The sequence below is a fragment of the Trichechus manatus genome, unplaced genomic scaffold, assembly GCF_000243295.1.
Source record: "Trichechus manatus latirostris isolate Lorelei unplaced genomic scaffold, TriManLat1.0 scaffold00037, whole genome shotgun sequence".
NCBI lineage: Eukaryota > Metazoa > Chordata > Mammalia > Sirenia > Trichechidae > Trichechus > Trichechus manatus.
Window position 1 is genome coordinate 5,435,656 of NW_004443973.1, and position 20,746 is coordinate 5,456,401.

The window sequence follows — 20,746 nt, forward strand, 5'->3', positions numbered from 1 at the left end:
CTGTGAACTACCTGTGTCTCCTCAGCCAGCATAACACTAATAATATGTTTTAATTAACATAACAGGAGCACTGACTTTTTTATATCTATCTAATTGAATTTAACTAGATCTGAATAGTATTTCTTCATTTACTATTTACTGATTATACTCAGTGGCATTTGTGCACCATGAAATGACTATTACATACACACAAATACTTGCAAAACAAACCTGGATGAGATGAGTCACCTCACCAGGTCGTTTACCCAAATGACCTTAAAAAATAAGTAGTATGTGGAAGTGGTTTTAGAATTTTTTTTAGAATATGATACACTCCCTACCCCAACCAGGAACCAGGGTAATCAGGGTTATGTTGAGAAACTTGGCACCCTCAGCAGCCTGCAAAATACCAAAAGTCTTTCTTCCTAAAGCTTTTTCCTCTACTAACAAGGCCAAAATTCTGAATGTTTTCTTCCTTCTTACCACAAAGAATGTTCTAATATTCTAAGATGAGTAAAGATATCTCAATCGCAGGGTTTTGTTTCCAGGAAAATAAACCCCCAGCAACAAATTAAATGTGGAGTTCCAGTGCTCTCTGTGTTTTTATACTCCTTCACTGTCTGTTTGTTATCTGCTTCCAGCTCCAGAACCACCCCAAATTCTGCAGGAGCTCCAGCCAATTACTGTGCAGTCTGGCAAGCCTGCCCGCTTCTGTACGGTGATATCCGGCAGACCACAGCCTAAAATTTCCTGGTACAAAGAAGAGCAGCTGCTTTCCACTGGCTTCAAGTGCAAATTTCTTCATGATGGGCAAGAGTACACACTTTTGCTAATCGAGGCCTTCCCTGAGGACGCAGCTGTCTATACCTGTGAAGCCAAGAATGACTATGGAGTTGCCACAACCTCAGCTTCACTTTCAGTGGAAGGTAGTCATGCCTTGCTACTTCCCCGCTTAAGATAAAACCTAAGAAACCACCTTTTGCACTCTCCGGCGCCTTTAGAAATACAGTCTGGAGCTCATAGAATTGGATTGCTGCCCACCTTTGAAAAAACTCCGCTGTGAAATAAATTAAGATAAATCTGCGTGCCCCCATCTGTGAGGTCTGTAAGGTGACTTAATCACGGCAATTCTTGTGGTCTCTTTTTTAGTTCCAGAAGTTCCGTCTCCTGATCAGGAAATGCCAGTTTATCCTCCTGCCATCATCACCCCACTTCAGGACGCCGTCACTTCTGAGGGGCAGCCAGCCCGTTTTCAATGCAGAGTTTCTGGAACAGGTGGGTTTATGAACAAAAGGTGTCATTGCTAGTTTTTATAAAGAATTATGGGGGACAAAAATTTTCTCACCTTTCCCCTCCATCACAAACATCTTGTATGCGTCATTTGAAGCTTAATGGAATTTAACAGAAGACTTATGTAAATTATTAAATTAAGAATTAGACCGATGTTTTCCAGTGTTTTAAACTTCAAAAAAGTCATTCCCTTTATGGTTGTACTTGTACTTTTATTATTGACTGAGAAAATAGAGTGACAAAATTATAATAATTATTAGATTATAATCGCATTTACGTATATTTTAAAAGAATAGTCCATTTATATGCAAGACATTATTCAGTCTGTGCACAGTGCGTGTGTATGAAAAGCTGTATTTCTTTGGAAGGCAGTATTCTCTAGTGGTCAAAAGTAGGGTCTTTGTCGTCAGAGAACCTGGATTTGAATCTTGGCTCCATGACTGTGTGACCTTAGGCAAATACACTACTTCCCTGATTCTCTTTTCCTCATGAATAAAATGAGGACAACACTGCATTCACTCTTAGAACATACATTTCATGAGAGCGGGGATACTGACTTAGCTCCTAGAACAGTGCCTAGAAAACAGTAGCTTCTAGAATGTAAGCTCCGTGAGCAGAAGAATAGCACTCAGTATATTGTGGTTACTCAACAAGTAATTATTCATTGTACACATGGAATAATTGTTAAATGACTATTACCAATCTCTTAAGACTATTACTCAGGATTTATTTAGATAACCCAAGTTAGCACTTACTCAGAGTTAGCTGTTATGATTTTTATGTGGGGCATGCTTCCCAAATCGTCAGCATCCTCCCCTCCCCTGACCCCAGGAGTTTGACCTTGGTGGAATGAGATAAAATATTTAGAACCATTTCAAGCCAATCACGATTGTAGACTGACCTCAGATAGAGGCAAGATGACGCACCTTTATCTCAAATGAAAATCACTCCCTCTATTTCTTGACTGTTATATACCACCACCAGAGAGAAATTCTTGAAGTTCGGGTGTCTCACAACACTTCTAATAAATTTTATTAGGTTATAACCCGATCTATATATCGTCAAGAACCATTTTCTTAAACAAGTTAGTATTCCAGTTGGTCTTCTATGACCTAATGATTTCCTCCCCTGGGATTAGCATCAAGATGCTGATCTAGCAACCAGATGGACCTGTTTGATTTTATGAGCATGATTAAAGGATATCATGCATGTAAAGCACCTACAGGCATGGCTGGCAAGTGCCTAGTGCTCAATACATTCATTTTTATTATAGACATAGAGGGGAGTTAACATAGAAACACACAAATCTAGTACTGGGTGACCAACATGGACAAATAGCATAAATTGTATCTTCTAAGCATACTATTTGAGAAATTTTAAATATCAACAAATAAAGTTTGATAATGACTTAAGAATCAGATTCACAAATGCTATACTAATTTGTCTATTCCTTAATTTTTTTGAGGAAATTTTTTTAAAAAACACACACACCCCATCTGAAGTAGAAATAGTGTTAACTATATTTGTATAGTGATATTTAGTTTATTAAACATATTACAGTTTTGCCTTTAAGGAGTTGCAAAAATGTATTTGAAGGGAAAGAAAGAGGGAGAAATTCTCCTTTCTGTGTGACGAATCCTTCTATGTTGTATGGATCTTTTAAATTCATGTAGTCATTAACTCCCTGGGTGTGGCAATATTTATACACATATAGAGAATTTAGCACTCTCTTGTAAACATATTTTCCATGTGATGGAAATTAAACTTAATAAATAAAATGCTCTGTCAAAAACTCAGCAAATCATAGTGTCACACCTGTGGCACTAGAAATATTTACACAGCTTCCTCTGACCAGTATTGCCTTAAAGAAGTAAATGCAGCCCGTTTGTACAAATTGGAAAAAAATTTTGGGTCTTCCAAAGTCCCAATCTCCTGTTTTCTGGGATTCATATTTTCTGAAGCATGAAACATGGTCCCCAGCAATGTCGTGGTGCTTTCATAGCGGTGAAAATGTTAACTATTGAAGGTCTCTAGTGCCACCTACTGGGGGAAGAGCAATTCAGAAAAAATAGAATTTTGAAACTTGTAATAAAGCTAGCTTCTTACCTCTTTGTTTTAAAACAAAAATTTTCCTAGTTTTAGTGTAGCATCAAGATTCCTGCAGAAATATTGTTATTTACACTGAGAAGAAAAATTTGTTTAACAAAATAGAATGATAAGATGTCTGGGTTTGCTTCCAAATAATCTGGGAAGTGGAGCAATTGGGGGCCCATAGATGAACTAAGAATAATCATGAGTTGATAATTATTGAAGCCATGTTGAGGGTTCCTGTAAGTTCATCGTGCTTTTCATCATATCTTTATGTAATATAGTTTTTTAAAACATAACATTTGTTTTAAGATGACTTACTATTTTATGTTCTAAACGGAAAGAAGAGTCTCTGTCATCATTTCTCTAGTTTAGCTACCAAATAAATTTTTCACGTCATAATTATTTCACTCCATCTTGAGCAAGGTTAATAGACACTAGTAGAATATGTATTTACAATCCATTTAAAATTTATTATGGACTAATTTTGCATTCTACAGCAATATGAAGCTTTAATTCTTGAGTTAAACACTAATTTAGTAATTACATTAGAATTTTATTTTTAAATTAATTTTAATAATGAACAAACATCAAACCCTCTGAGTTGTTTTATGAGCAGTGTTCTGCAATACTTGGTTGCATCAATCCTTGGAACCTCATTTTTCTTTATCAGTAAAGTGAGAAAGTTGAACAAAGTTCCATGTTTATTACACAGGTAATACCTACTGTGTTATTTGGTTCATATGCACCAGAACCATTAGGATCATACTATTGTCTAGCATCTAATTACAAGTACACACACAGCTGAACACATAGTTTGAGCCCAAAAGAATAATGGGAGAGTGGACTATTGCTTGTCAGGACCAGGGTTATGTGTGTGTCTGAGTGCACGTAGATAGGCTTGTAAATCGTGTGTTTAATGTACTTCACACGGAACAACTCCAATCCACAGCCAATAATATCATTTGCTGGTCACAGACGTGAAAAGGGCTATGGTTTAGGGCACACCTATTCCTGCCGTTAAGAAAACAAAGCAAAGTGTTTATTCTACTGATGACAAGTCAGTATCATTTAGGCACTTACAGAGCAATATCTGGCTTACCAAAATGATAGTTAGTGTAGCAGTGATGGATGTCCATCAGTCCTCTAAGCATCTATTCAGTCTTCTATTCCAGCAACATTTCTTGAGTTCCTGCTACGTGCCAGACACTACACTTGGTGCTGGGGATGCAAAAACATGGCTGTTGCTTTCAAAGAGCTCAACAAGTAGATGAGGAGATGAATGTGCACAATCAGATATCAAGGCTGGCAGTGCAGTAATAGGCCCATGTGTTCAATGCTGTCCATCTGGGACACCAGAAAAATTTCTCCGAGATGGTAGATGAACTGAGCATTGAAGAAGAAATAGGATCCAGGTGCAGAAAACAAGACTGGCAAAGTCATACAAGGCTGAGAAGACAGTTCAGTTAACTCAATTTAAATCCACTGTTGACTTGCAGAGTTAATTTTTAATGGAAGCATTTTTTTTTTTTTTAAAGCACACGTTACCCAAAACCATTACAGCATAATAAGGTATTCTTTTATCCTCATTTTTTGGTTTTTATTGCCTATTATTTTAAGAGGAAACCCTTGTGGCGTAGTAGTTGAGTTCGGCTGCTAACCAAAAGGTCAGCAGTTCAAAGCCACCAAGTGCTCCTTGAAAACCCTATGGGGCAGTGCTACTCTATTCTATAGGGTCACTATGAGTCGGAATCGACGGCAACGGGTTTGGTTTTCTTTTTAAATTTTAAGATGACTGAAATCCTTATATGGAAATAGTTTTATTTTTATATTTTACTATAACTGCTACTTTGAAAAATATACAAATGTATTTAAGATGCCCAAATTCCATGAGTCAGTCTCTAAATTTTAAAAATTATTGTCTGTACAATAATTTGTGCTATATATACTGCTGATCTGAAGGCCTTTTGACACTTGCTCATTGGTAAAGAGATTTTTCTGTTTAGCCTTTGAGGGTGTCTATTTTAGACTTTGTGGAATGTTGCTGTTCTTGGCTCTTTTATTTGATTGATCTTTCTGCACACCAAAAGTGGAGATTGTCCTCGTTTTCTGTCCCAGTAGGCAACCACAATCCCAGATCAAACCCTTCATGATAACTGTCTCAGGTCATTGAATGTGTCAGAACCTCGTCCCTGCTTCCACTGCATGACATGCAAATGCTTAAAAAGAATATATCTAAAATCTCAAAATTCCAAACATTATAACCAGTTCAACAATGTAGAAACAAGCTGAATTTTTCTAGAATGATGTTTCCTTCTTGAAAATGAAATCGTATAACAGCAGATGTGGCATGCCCAAAAGAAAAGTATAATGTCATTAAGATAAATACGAAATGCAATCAGCAGTGTAATTAACACTCTTCTCAGGTAAATAAAAAATAACCACTCATTTTGGAGACTTAAATATTTTCTTTCGTTACACAGATTTGAAAGTGTCGTGGTACAGCAAAGACAAGCAAATCAAGCCATCTCGATTCTTTAGAATGACTCAATTTGAAGACACTTACCAACTGGAAGTTGCTGAAGCTTTTCCAGAAGATGAAGGAACTTACACTTTTGTTGCTAGTAACGTTGTAGGCCAAGTATCAAGCACAGCCACTTTGAGACTGGAAGGTAGAGTAAAACTAACAACCACATTTGTAGATCTAATCTCAGACAACGTCAGTAACAGTCACTAAAGATTTCATGTAAATCATCATTGGTACTACCATTCTCTTTTAATTAAACTAATTATTTCCATGTTATATGCAACGTTTTCACTTTTCGTTGACCCCTTCTCATTATGAATCATGAACCGTCATTTTTTATTTTGCCCTGCTTTGTCTCCATAACGTTTTGTAATGTATTGCGGTCGTTACCAGCCTTCATGCTTCCTGATCAGCATGTATCAGAATGAGGAGAAATACGCTGAAGGAACAGGTAGATCGGTTTTCTCATTTGGCTAGGATGAAAATCTGTTTTTTAAAAAAATCTAAGAGTGTGATCATCACCCAACTGGGTGGACACAATTATGGTTGCACAGAAGCAGCAGTGGACGATTTCAGGTATATGAGTTCTGTGTGTTTACCATCATTCACAGAATGCCTGAGTGCTGAGGGGCCCAGTCCTAAGGTGGTTTAACATTTCCGTTACACTCTTAAATTGTAATCAGAAACACTTTTTCTGCAGTAGGGCCACTTTAATTCAAAACAAGGACAACAGTATTTTTATTTAATCAGACTATTTTTTTCCTGACTGAATATAGTCTACATAACGTTAAGTATACATAAACATATAAGGATTAAAGTCAGCTTCTTTTTTCCTTAACTTTAAACACTTAACTATAACTTGACGTTTTGTAATGATGAGTTTAAAGTGGTTTACAAAATAACTCTGGTTTTAAAACCAGAGTTTAAAAAAATGAGAACAAGAATACCTAAACCCTGTTATGGACTCTGATATCGCCATCATGAACAATACAGTGAAGTCCTTAGCGTATTTATGTCTGGAAATGAATGTGAATTTCTGTATCTTTGAATCAGTAGTGACATACAATGACAAGGCATTAGGACTGGACTGGATTCTAGTCTACCATTGCATTATGTGACAGACTGGTAGACAACTCCAAATGAGTTCTGGTTTCAGTGCAGAGTAAGACATTAAAAGTTGGCATGCTTCTTTTCAGGATTTAGCAAATTTGAAGAAGTTACATCAAACTCCCAATGGCTTGTTTCTTCATCAGTTTCATTTAAGAAGGAGTCCCTTGGCCAAAAGCCCATCTTCATCGAGCCTCTGTCAAGCCTCAGGGTGCACAGCGGGGAGACAGTCAGATTTCATGCCAGGGTTTCTGGCATTCCCAAGCCAGAAATCCAGTGGTTTCATAACCAGCAGCCAATTCTACCAACAAAAGATCTAGTTTTCCATTTTGAGGAGTCCACAGGCATGGCTTTAATGCTTCTAGTTGATGCTTACTCAGAGCATGCTGGGCAGTACTCTTGCAAAGCAGCCAATTGTGCTGGGGAAGCAACTTGCGCAGCTACACTCGCAGTGACTCCAGAAGGTAAACCCATCTTTCTTCAAGGACGTTGATTTGCTGCATACCCCTCAGTCCCTCTGTTACTAATGAGAGTCTCTGCCATTTGTCTCATTGCGTACTGTGGTCAGTCCATAACTCACTAATAAAGTAACACTCAACAAGCCTCTTTAAGTCCTCAATTATGGATTAACCTATGTATTTAAATCTCACTGAAGTATGTGTTCAGAGTATTACAGAACTAGTAATTATTTTGTGAAGCTCCAACTTGTGGGGCTTTTTTACTTTTCTAAACAACGTTCCATCATTAAATTAGCTATTTGCTGTTATATTGTTTATCAAGTATATGGTGGAGGGAGGGCAAATGGCAGGCCACATAGTGTTGGCAAAAAAAAAAAGAGACTATGACACTCTGGACAACTGCAATGACAATGGAAGGAGTCAGATACTGTGTGGCATCCGCATGAGCCTTCATCATTCATTCATCACTGGGAATGAATTTTCTTTTGTGTGATCTTGACATTCTGAAGAGCATACTGCATCTGGCATGCTGTTTCCACACAACAGTGATGTCTTTCATCTTCATCTTCCATGGCATTTTGTGTTACTAACCTAGCCAAGTGACAAAGCTTAGATCTTAAGATTCTTTTCTTTTTCTTGTCACTTGATTATACAGTGCAAGCCCTAGATAGGCAGAGTTCTGAGAAAAATGTAAAAGAGTCCACCAAGTCCCAGGCAGTGGCAGATTCCTCTTTCACAAAGGAGGAGATCAAAATATTCCAAAAGGAAGTTAAGTCATTTCACGGATCATTATATGAATAGGAAGTGCAGGTTTTTGAAAGCGTGTCTCAAAGTTCGACCCACACAGCTGCATCAGTTCGAGATACAGAGTTGCACCATGCCGCATCCCTTTCACAAATTGCAGAAAGCACTGAATTATCTGAGAAATATGGTGAAGAGGCACCAAAGATTCTCCTGCACCTTCAGGACCTCACTGTAAAGTGCGGTGACACTGCTCAATTCCTCTGTGTTTTAGAAGATGAATCTTCCACTGATGTCACCTGGACTCACGAAGGTGTAAAGGTAGAGGAATCTGAGAGAGTGAAGCAGTCACAAGATGGAAATACTCAGTTTCTTACCATATGTAATGTTCAGCTGGTAGACCAAGGACTATACAGCTGCATTGCACACAATGAGTATGGAGAGAAGACGACAGCAGCAGTACTTAGAAGGTCGTTATTTGATTTTTAGCTATGACTTGCTTCATTTTATTCCCATTGCTTATGCAGCTTTTCTGCCATGCAAACTGAATCAATGAATTAATTAGAATATCTATAAATTAGTGCTGTATTCATAAATGACTTGTGAATATCAGCCAAGTCATCAGCCAAGCTTCTTATAAAGTTTAACTTTGAAATCTAGACTCAGAAAGTTAACATTTATTCCATATTTTTCTGCTTTTTCTAATAGTTACCAAGTGCATCACCTAGGAAATGTACCAAAGAAGGTTAGAACGTTGTAGCTCAGCAAGGATTGAGTATTTATTCTTGTGCCTGAAGCTGTGCTAAATTTAAATTTAATTGTTTTTATTATTAAGAGGCTCAACAATTTTCACCGGCTGTTTTCTGATCTGGAAGTTCTGGCTTTTTATAAGGAGGCTGTGAAAATAGAATGTAGGGCACTGAAAATAATAGGGCTCTGTCTGGAACAAAATCAGTAGTATCTAGGTATTTCTCCGTAAATGATACTTCTTTTACAGCCTCAGGTCCTCCTGGAATTGTAGAATTTTCTCATGGCAAGAATTTGATTTTTATTGTTATTGGGCTTGATTCTCCATAATGTCTGGAAGGGCATGGATAAATTTTGGCAAGGGAAAACTTCTTTCTCTTGTCCATGGATTCCCCTCTTAGATACTAGTGAAATGAGAAAATTATTCTTCAGCTTTTAGAAGCCTATATTGTGTGTCTGCAGTTAAAAGAGCCTCCCTTATTTCCTTTGAAGAAAGCTGGTAGAAGAAGTTCGGACATCTCCAGGGTCTATTGGAAAGCTGTAGCCTCAAGTTCCTCCCTGATCTTGGCCATGCTGTTTTTGAGATCTTAGAGATGAGCAGGGGAGGTACAATGTTGTAGACCAGTCACCGCTGCACTGAACTTTGAAATAGTGATCTTCCTTCTTGCCTAGTACAGAGAATCATGCTTTCTAATTCACTTACTGTATCTCCAATACACACTCAGCAAAAGGCTGTTGTCTTTCTTAATCTGAGATTTCTGATCTATGTTTCCAAAGCCTACTAAGGGAATACATCAAGAACTGAGGTCTAGTTATGTAAATTAAATGGAAAATTCCTCCATCCCAAGAGCTGACCCTCCATTTCACGGCAGCTACTGGCTAGCACAGCAACCATAATCACACAGAGTGACTATGTATCTGGAGGTGTTGTCTGCGAGTCATGTTGGTGACAGCTGTGACAGTTTCTGCAGCAATATAATTGAGAATTGGCTGTGTTGTGGGGGTGGCAGAAATGTAGGTCCTTCAAGTAGCTTCCTAAAGACCTAGTGTTGTAATACAGTGCTTGAATGTTATATTCCCAGGGTGGGTTTGAGCTGGGTATTTTTGCCCCAAGATTTCCAGTTCACTCAGTTCCAATTGGTTATACACGAAAGTGTTGTTGGAGCATGAGCACATTTTTCCTAGAAAGCCCAGACTGCCTAACTTAAGAGGGTTAAAAGATGAGCCACTTTTAAGTTTTTGAGGAGTGAAGGATCAGGCAGAGTTGTCTAATTATTTAACAAAAGGCCAGTCTCTTATGTATTTCTCTATTATTTTGGCCATATAATGTCGCATAGGCTACGTAGTTATCCACCAAGATCAAGGGGAAATGTAAAACTCTTATTGAACGTCAGTATTAATAGAGTCCTTACATGTATAATAAACATATAGGTATCATACATCAGCTTTAGAACTAACATGCTGCCTGTCCTTCTCATCCTAACACCATTCCATCTTCTCTGAACTCAGCATGTGTTTTACAAACACAGCTAATTTATTCCTTTCCCTGACTTTATTCTTAACCTAGCAAAGGAATCGCAAACCAGAGCAGTTACAAAAATTACCCTTGGTTCAGACACTAAAAGTATTAAAACACTCAAAGAGTCACAAATTAAAATGACCCATGAAGTAAAAAGAGAATCATCAGAGAAAACATCAAGTGTGACATTAACTTCATGCCAAAGACCACAAGGAACTAAAAAACAATGGAGTCAAGTCTACTGACCAAATGGAACATGGAGAGAAGAGTGAAAGCGGGGCTTCATCCTCGCCCAAGAAGCTACCCCAGAGATGATGGTGTCTAAAGTCTGTGCCTGTTCCTTATGTAATAAAAGCAATTTTGAGTTGAAGAGTCTTTGTTTTGTTCCTTTACATGTAATTGGACTTTGTATAGTTTAAAACTTTGAAAGGCGGCTGAAATAAAAGGACTATTTACTAGTGTTTACTGTAAATGCTTAGTTTTGTAGGAAAAATTGAGACTAGTCTTCAAGTAAAAGGAGAGAGAAAATGCATGTTCCTTCTAGATATGATTTCATCTCTTAGCAAGTTTTTAGTCATGAGGACATTTTAAAAATACATTACTTCAGTTTGTGGATTGCTTTTCTGAATGCATGTAAAGGCATGGGAAATGATGGAACTAAAAGTGGAAAATTCATAGAGGACTTAAAATAAAAATGTTTTTAAATCTTTCTGTCAACATTGTCAGATATTTGTTTGGCATGGATTTTTTGTGCATTTGAGGGGTGAAGTTTTTTGTTATTATGATAAAGAGAGAAATGTTTAATCCTATAAATCATGAATTGATGCAGAAAATGTATGCAATTAATCACTAAAATCTTTTTATGTTTTTCCATTTTAGCCCCTGAGTCAATGTTGCATGAGAGGATAGGACAGCAGATGGAGGTGGAGATGAAAGGTATTGTTATAATGAATGGGAGATTTAAGTAGAAATTCTGAAGGATTAGTAGAATCCTTGAGCTGCCTTCTTTTACTTAGTGCTGTTGAGAAAAATGACATAGATGTACAAATATATCTCTTAGAGTATATATTAATATGTCGCATGCCTAATTTAGTATGCTGACAGTTACATGCATTTCACAGTAATTTGTTTCATAGTAATTTAAAATTTTGTACTTAAAATTTATCAGCCGTAGTCAACTTCATGTTTGCAACCATTTTCAAAAGCCTGTATTAGCAAAAGTTGTCATCTTAATGCATGGAATCTTGAAGTAGATGTTTGTTGTCAAGATCATAGTGAATTGAACTGAACAATAGACAGTAACCTAGTTGTCATTCTCAGAATGCAATATCATGAATGAATTAAGATTGAAATGCTGTTTTATTTAGGAAGTGTGAAAAGGTTACATTCCCATTCCGGTTTACACTTCATTCACATATATCATTTTAACATCGATATGTCTCTTACACTGGCTTGCAGATAGCTGCCTTATGTGATCCACATTGCCTGCTTTTCTTTGCATAACCTTGTGACTCTATAGCTGTATTAGTTCGAATAAACGCCTTCTCATTTTATTTTAGCTAATTATTTGTTATTATAGTTTTTGTAAATATTTTTAAATAGTCCTCAAAAATATAATAATCTAAGCTACAATCAAAAGGATCAGAAAGGGCGTTTATTCCACTCTCTGCAAGTCAGGTAAGATTTTCCTCTTCACCATTAAAAGAACAAAGTTTTCCTGATCTCAAAACAAATATGCACAAGAACATGTTATTTTGAAATGCATTTTTGCTTGTTCAAGAAGAAATTTCAACAGTCTGAAGAAAAGACCAGACAACGAACGATTTTCGTGTCAGAATCTTTTAAACAGAGCATGATGTTGCGTTTATTCGAACAAATATGGTGAGTGAATTTTTTTATGGGTTTGTGAGAATCTGTAGCATGCACTTTATTTCCTATTTTGCAATTTCATTTATTTTCAAATATTATGTAAAATAGTAAAATGCTTTATAATTTACTTTTTTCCTAGAATTATTCTCCGAGGGGGTATCCGACCATTTGGAAGGGGATACACGGGAAGCCTTTTCAGATTCTGAAGACATAAACTATGGCTCCATGGCTGCGAAAAGATATGCAAGTAGAATATCACCTACAAACTCCTGGCCTGAATATTTCAAGCCTTCTTTCACCCAAAAACTTACGTTTAAGTATGTTTTTGAGGGTGAACCAGCTGTTTTTACATGTCAATTAATTGCCTGTCCAACTCCAGAGATGACTTGGTTTCATAACAGTAGGCCTATCCCAACAGGTCTTCGTCGAGTGATAAAAACTGAGAGTGATTTGCATCATCACTGTTCTAGTTTAGAGGTTAAAAGGGTCCAAAACAGAGATTCTGGATGTTATAGATTATTAGCAATTAATAGTGAAGGGTCAGCTGAATCAACTGCATCATTGCTTGTTATCCAAAAAGGGCAAGATGAGAAATATTTACAATTTCTGAAAAGGGCAGAACATGAAAACTCAGAGGCTTTAGTTGAAAGGAGGGAAGGTAGGACAAAGGTTGAACTAAGGATTATTGGCTCTCCCTTTAACAAAAGACAAGATGTGGAACAAAAGGGAATGATGCGAACTATACACTTTAAGACAGTGAGTCATAGCAAGAAAACAGATTTTATGTATGATGAATATTCAGAGAGTAAATCTGATGTAAGAGGATGGCTTAATATAGGCGAAAGTTTCCTGGACGAGGAGACCAAGACGAAATTGCAACGTTTACGGGAGGCTAGAAGAATTTTAGTGGAGAAAAAGAAATCATCTCTTTTAGATATATCATCTAAAATAAACACAAGAACTTTGAGAAGTGAAGCTAGTGATAAAGATATTCCATTCTCTAGTGAGGAAATGAAAAGCAGATCTGTGTCTGATCTAGCTGACAACAGGGGAAAGGTAACGAATTCAGCTGAGGATATTGCCCCAAATCCACAGGCCCTTCCTAATCAAGTGAATCAGAGTGTAGAATCTGGAGAACCTCCCACCAACTTTCAAACTACTGTTGATGAAGAAATTCTCCAGACCAAAATAAGAATGAACCAAGAGGTGTTTCTAAAAGAAAGTCTGCCAGAAAACCACTTGTATAGTAGGAGTCTAGAAAATGAAAATACTCAAGTGAGAGAACAACTTGAAGAAATTGTGACTAGAACTGTAGTTGGAGAGTCATCTGTATCTATCACTAATGTACATAAGAATGAGGAAATATGTGAGACCCCTGAAAATGTGCCTGAAGTTATTATTATACCACATGCCAGTGAATCCTTTGGTACACTTGTAAACATGAAAGAAAATGAAGAAATAGATAGCGAAAAAATAAGAAAGGATGATTGGACAGAATCTGCTTCCACAAAAGTTGATGATTTCAAAACTGAACAGGAGGAAAAAAACACAACATCTTCTGAAAATTCTTTCCAAAGACGTCCACAGCGTTGCCCACCTTCCTTTCTTCAAGAGATTGAATCTCAAGAAGTTTATGAAGGTGACAGGTGTAAATTTGAATGTCATTTCCGAGGATATCCTCAGCCTATCGTGACGTGGTATAACAATGATATACCAATCCCACATAATCGAGGCTTTATCACACATACCTTGGAAAACTATTCAGCATTAACTTTTTCTTCTGTTCTTCCTCAAAATGAAGGTTCTATTACCTGTGTGCTGTTTAACCAATATGGAACAGTAAAAACAACTGGCATACTGAAAGTGAAAGTAAAACAAAGATATGATGCCAGACCACATGAAGTCCCAGGGTTCCATGACTACACTGATGAGGAAGAGGAGCTGGCATTAGTGTTTGACCAAGCGACAGGTGTTCATCCGTCTTTGAGAAAAGAGGGCCAAAGCAATCTCCCGATTTTCAAAAATGACCCACCTCTTCCTCCCTCTGCAGACACCGAGTTGCTTTCTTTTCCTGTAGAAATTCAGATAACGGCAGCTACTCCTACCCCAGACCAAGATAAAGAGTCAAGAGAAATGTTTCAACCTGTTGAGTTGGAGTCTGAAGCAATACCTCAAGATCAGGCTACTCGGTTACCAAAACACAAATTTATATTTTCATCTGACATTACTAATGAACCTCCAAAAATGTTACAAGAAATGCCAGAGCATGCCAGGTGTAGAGAAGGGGATTCTATAATACTTGAATGTGTAATATCTGGTGAGCCTCAGCCAGCTGTAACATGGTTTCAAAATGGAGTCCTTTTAAAGCAGAGCCAGAAGTTTCAGTTTGTAGATGTTAATTGTAGCCACAGGTTATATATTAATGATGTTCATTTTCGTGATTCTGGAGAATACACTTGTGTTGCTGAAAACAATTCAGGAAGAGTTGAGAGTGTTTTAGATCTAACAGTGGAACCTGTGGCTCCCAGGGGATATAGTCAGTTAGACAATATTTGTGGAATTTACTCAAAATATTCCAAAGATCACCAAGTACAAACGCAGGGAGAATCTGTAAAAGCGCGTTTTTATGATTATCCAACTGGCTCTTTTACTCCCCAATTGAATATAAAAGAATATTCTGAGAGAGGATATTTTCAAAGCCTTGAGACAATTGAGCAAATAGACCAAAAAGGCCAGGTGCGTTGCACATCTTCTAAAGAGAAACTACCAAGATTTATGGAGGGTACTTCAAGATCCGTAGACATCAGCAAGCCTATGGGGGCAGAACTTCAACGCCAGGATGAAGGGAAGGAGGGACATGTAGGCGAACCAACGAAGTTGCACCGAGAAGAGGGTGCTGTTTATCCATTGGTTGATGATTTCAGTGAAGTTAAAATCAGAAAGGAGATAGGAAATGATTTTGGAAAACGTAGTGAATCAGAAAAGGAAAATGTCCAAAAACTTTCCCAAAGTGACTATTTACTGAATGTTCACTTTGAAAGAACTTCTACTAGTGACATGACAAAAGATTTACCTATCATTGTATGTGAAGAACCCTTTGGTGGAGAGAGACACTATCCTGGAAAAAAGGTGAAGCATAGAATCATTGTATTCGAAAAGTTGGGACATGCAGAAAAAGGACTTCTAGAAAAAAGACCCACCAAGAAATCATTTGTTAATACTTCTCGAGAGAAACTTGATGGCAGAGACTTTCCATTAAAGCAAAGAGAATCCTGGTTAAGGGATACTTCCTGTGACCTAAATGTAAATATGCACCAAGCAGAGAAAATGTCTCCAAAAGCTGAACTGGATTCATCGAACATTGTAATGAATTTAAAACTGCTTTCCTCTCAAACTCGTAAGGAATCTGAAGGACAAGAGAGGGAACAAGAGAAAGAAATAGATTTTATAGATCAGTCTGTACTTTCAGAAAGGGCTGAACCTGAAACACTTATTACATTTGACGTAAAACAATTTCACTCTCAAATCGAAAATGCAGATATAAAACTCCAAGAATTTGAAAGTGAGCAATCAGAAGCAGCTTATTTTAAAATGCAACATCCTGCCTCTGAAGAAACTGATACTGAGAACATTGTATTTGATCTAAAACAAATGTATTCTCACACAGGAGAGCCAGCTAAGGAGTTCTCCCGACAAGAAACCAGGCAACGGGAGGAAACACATTACAAAGAAGAAATCCCAGGCCCCAAAACATTACAGTCTGATATACAGAGTACTTCTAAACATGTGCAAACTAACATAGTTACTGATCAAGAAATTTATTCCAGTCAGGAGTTCCCAAATAGGAATTTGATGGAGGAAAGTAGTATTGCCAAAAACACCTTTTGTGTGGAAAAAGAAGCCTTACATATACAGGAACAAAATTTAGAAATTATTGAAACTGATCCTTCTCTTAAATCTTTTTCAGAAGAAATTCATAGTGAATCATGTGCCCTACATCAAACTTCATCTGCAGATGTAGGAGAAAGTGATATTTCTGAGAAAAACATTTCTCTAGAAAATGGAGATAGAAGTTTCATTTCACATTTGAAAAAAGCAGCGAGTGAGGAAAAGCTTTTAGGGGTTTGCGAAGTGGGGGAAGAATATACTTTGGAACCAGAGTCAGTATTATTTAAAGCTCAAGATGATGGGACACAAGGATATGCAAATGACACTTTGGATGAACACAAAGGTGATGTCGAGGAAGCTGACACACGCCACAGAAAACTCTCCCCGAGCCAGTGCTTCCCATTCCTGATGACTGAAGAACACCAGATTCTAAATGAACAAATAAGTGAAAAAATTGATGGTGCTGGAGAAGAAAAATGTTCTGAAGAAATTCAAGTTCAGACTGAAACTTCTTTCTCCACTATTGAAAAAGAAAAGATAGAAACTTGTTTTTCTGAAAATCTTCCTAAATTGGATGAGGCACATACAACTGAAATAATGGAATCTGAGACCTCCCTAACACAATACTTACTTGACGCTGGAAAGCATGCGGTTCCTATGACTAAAGACACCAAACACAAGGCAGAGCTTGTTCAGGGTGAATCAATCACTTCAATGGAGGTTGAAGAAGTAACTTTCAACACTGTGTATGAATATTACAACCAACAACAGGAATCACTAGGCCGTCCAGTTTCTCCTGAATCTGATATTTCGATTGATGTGGGAAGTACAAGCAGTGAAGAGATCTCTGAGTTAGATCAGTTTTATACTCCACCATCATCAGTTGAACATTTCGAATCTCCAAAATCACCTGATTTGTATTTTCCTCCCTCAGATACAACTAAGCAATCCTCAACTAATCCAGATGGTGAGACTGTTGAAAGATATTTAACACCTTTAGAGGAAGCTGCTGAAAGATACACGACACCTTCTGAAGGTGAGGTAGCAGAAAGATACTCCACACCCCCAGGAGAGACACTAGAGAGATATTCTACACCCCCAGGAGAGACACTAGAGAGATATTCTACACCCCCAGGAGAGACACTAGAGAGATATTCTACACCCCCAGGGGAGACGCTAGAGAGATATTCTACCCCTTCAGGAGGAGAAACAGCTGAAGGATGTTCTGTTCCTACTGGAGGACCAAACCCCACCGGAGACTTTAACGTGTACTCGTCAAAAATGCAAAGGGAGGACAGTACACCAAATGAGCTTTTCCACACACCAACGGGGGAGAGAAGTTCAGCTAATGACGTATGGCGTTCCGATTCATTTGGCACACCCAATGAAGCCATTGAACCAAAAGACAATGAAATGCCTCCATCTTTTATTGAACCTCTGACAAAAAGGAAGATCTACGAAAACACAACATTAGGTTTCATTGTTGAAGTTGAGGGCATTCCAGTTCCCGGTGTGGAATGGTATCGAAATAAATCTCTGCTAGAGCCAGATGAAAGAATCAAAATCGAAAGGGTGGGTAATGTGTGTTCTTTGGAAATCTCTAACTTTCAAAAAGAAGACAGGGGAGAATACATGTGCCATGCTGTAAACATCATTGGGGAAGCAAAGAGCTTTGCAAATGTAGACGTAATACCCCAGGAAGAAAGAGCAGTGGCACTTCCACCTCCAGTAACACATCAGCATATCATGGAGTTTGATTTGGAAAACACAACATCATCAAGAACACCTTCTCCTCAAGAAATTGTCCTGGAAGTTGAATTAAGTGAAAAAGATGTTAAAGAATTTGAGAAGCAAGTGAAAATAGTCACAGTTCCCGAATTTACTCCTGATCATAAAAGCATGATTGTGAGTCTAGATGTTCTTCCACTGAATTTAGTGGATCCAAACGTGGCTTCAAGCAGGGAAGAAGACAAAGATTTAAAAATTGATTTAGAAGTATTTGAAATGCCTCCTCGCTTTATAATGCCGATTTGTGATTTTAGAATTCCAGAAAATGCAGATGCTGTATTCAAATGTTCAGTCATAGGCATCCCTACTCCAGAAGTCAAATGGTATAAAGAATATATGTGTATTGAGCCAGATGGTGTTAAATATGAGATTAGCGAGGAGAAGGGAAGTCACACCCTTAGAATTCGAAATGTATGTCTCTCAGACAGTGCAACATACAGGTGCAGAGCTGTGAATTCTGTAGGAGAGGCTATTTGCCGGGGATTCCTCACCATGGGAGATTCTGAAATATCTGCTATGATAACAAAGAAAAGTAAAGTGACTTTAAGCAGTTTGAAGGAAGAATTGGTATTAAGGAGCACATATTCAGACAGCTTTTTTGAATTTCAGGTGGTGGAAGGGCCTCCCAAGTTTATCAAAGGTATCTCTGACTGTTATGCACTTTTGGGAACCGCAGCCTATTTCCAGTGTTTGGTTCGTGGGTCTCCCAGGCCCACAGTTTGTTGGTACAAAGATGGGAAACTAGTTCAAGGAGCGAGGTTCAATTCTGAGGAACGTGGCATAGGGTTCCATAACCTATTTATAACAAGTATAGTAAAAAGTGATGAAGGTGAGTACAGGTGCGTAGCTACGAACAGATCAGGAATGGCTGAGACCTGTGCATCACTCACTCTAACCTAAAGTTTCCTGTCCAAGGTTTTAGTGCCTCAGTAACTTTTAGAATTAATTTGAGTGCTTCGGTATTTTCCAAATTGTAAGGATCTAGTTTAAATTTCCACTCTGTTGAATACATTACGTTGAAGACACCTTGGGAAATAGTTTCTCTGTAGAAATCTCATCTTTGTAATACATGTAAATATTCTGTCATTGAAACTGTGGAATCATCCCTTGTGTCAATTATGCTGTGAATCATCAAGAGCAATTAAATATCTCCATGACTACCAAATGGTTTGTATTTCTACTTCACTCTCATTCGTCCTTCACAAAGTTGTGGAAGCGGAATGCATTTTCTTTCAGCGGATAATCTACATTTGCAGAAGTAGATTGTAAAATTGAAGACCATGTCAGATGACCACACAAATTGGTAAGAGAAAATCTCTCTGATTATAACTTACTTTTGGACTTTTAACCTTTTGCATTCACACCCAGGCTTATTTACCTAAACTTGGAATAGACAAAGTAAATAAAACAAACAAAAAACTTCAGTTCTGCCCAATTAGTAACTAATTCTAGGATGTTTTGCATTGTAATCTTAATATACTGGTTTTGGCGCTTTTAAAAACATTGTCATTATTAATATCCCTCTTCTTAAATGTTTTAGCGCTCACTGATTTTGAAGAGATCAATGTTGCTCTCTTTATAGACAGAGTTCATCTAGTCATTTGCAGAATATGCAAATAAAGATCTTTCCAGTTTGCTGGAAATACCTCATGATAGCATCAATTGGAAAGTGCAGCATTAATTTAATATGAGCCTAGAGGGGAAAAAAGAAACTAATATATAAATTTTAAATTGTATTTCAGTTTCAGAATCTTTAATATTAGGGAAAAAAAAGAACATTTTCAAGAATTGAAGCAATATGGTAATTTATATTGTAGATTATTTACAGATAATAAGCTTTCCTGTCATTTTCGCTGAATTTTATTTTTGAAATGAACAAGAAATTAAAAAGATGAACGTAAAAAAATTTCCTTAAGATGTATACATTTTTCTAAAGTGACTCTACTTTTTTCAAAATTAAAATAATTCATAACATCATTAACATTGTGCTATCCATGTGGGCCTAAATCTACTAACCATAAAATGTAATAAATATAAAGAAATTGAGTTTTCTTATCTGAAAATGAGGAAGTTGGACCAGAAGACCTCAGAGGTGATTATTCAACCCTGTGAGTCTATGTCATTCCAGTGGTAACTTTTTAAAATATAATTGAGAATAAATTTTAGTTTTGCAACAGATAATACAAGAAATAGAATATAGTAATGAAAGTATGAATCTTACTGCCCTCCAATTAATAACGATATTTGTCACCTGCATTTTAACATTTTAGTGCCATAATCATATTAAACATGTTAATTATAGTTTTCAACAAAAAGAATTCATATATTGTATTTATTATATTTCTTACATCTATAAATTTTATATTTCCACAGTGGTTATTCCCTAACAACTTACCAAATTAAAGAAGGAGTTGGGACAATGTGCAGACTATAAACAGCACAGTCAGGCTTACCCTCTCCCTCCCCAAAAAAGAAGGAAAAAAAGAAAAAGAACCCATCAGGACAGATACGCTGTAGTGAGACAATCATTTCTATTTCAACCAGTAAGCAATTGTGTAGGCAGACAATGTCTGTGAAAATAGAGATATGATATAATATATGACATCATACATCCCTGAAATAAAGCTAAGTTTAGGGACTTAAGGATTTATTTTAAATCACATAATGGATGTTTAAGTAAATTAGAAATTCAGATCATGACAAACATGACTAGCACCCTTTACCCAAGCATTATGCAGTAAAGCA

General features: G+C 37.1%; 1 protein-coding gene across 1 annotated transcript in view; it reads left to right on the forward strand.

The window, feature by feature from the left end:
* The window catches only part of TTN (titin), a 271,570-nt gene that overhangs the window by 43,480 nt on the left and 207,344 nt on the right, over nt 1–20,746 (forward strand). The window contains exons 42-45 of the mRNA XM_004375465.1: nt 621–905; nt 1,129–1,254; nt 5,841–6,029; nt 11,336–11,392. Coding sequence (XP_004375522.1) covers nt 621–905; nt 1,129–1,254; nt 5,841–6,029; nt 11,336–11,392 — 657 coding nt within the window. The remainder of the gene's footprint in view (nt 1–620; nt 906–1,128; nt 1,255–5,840; nt 6,030–11,335; nt 11,393–20,746) is intronic.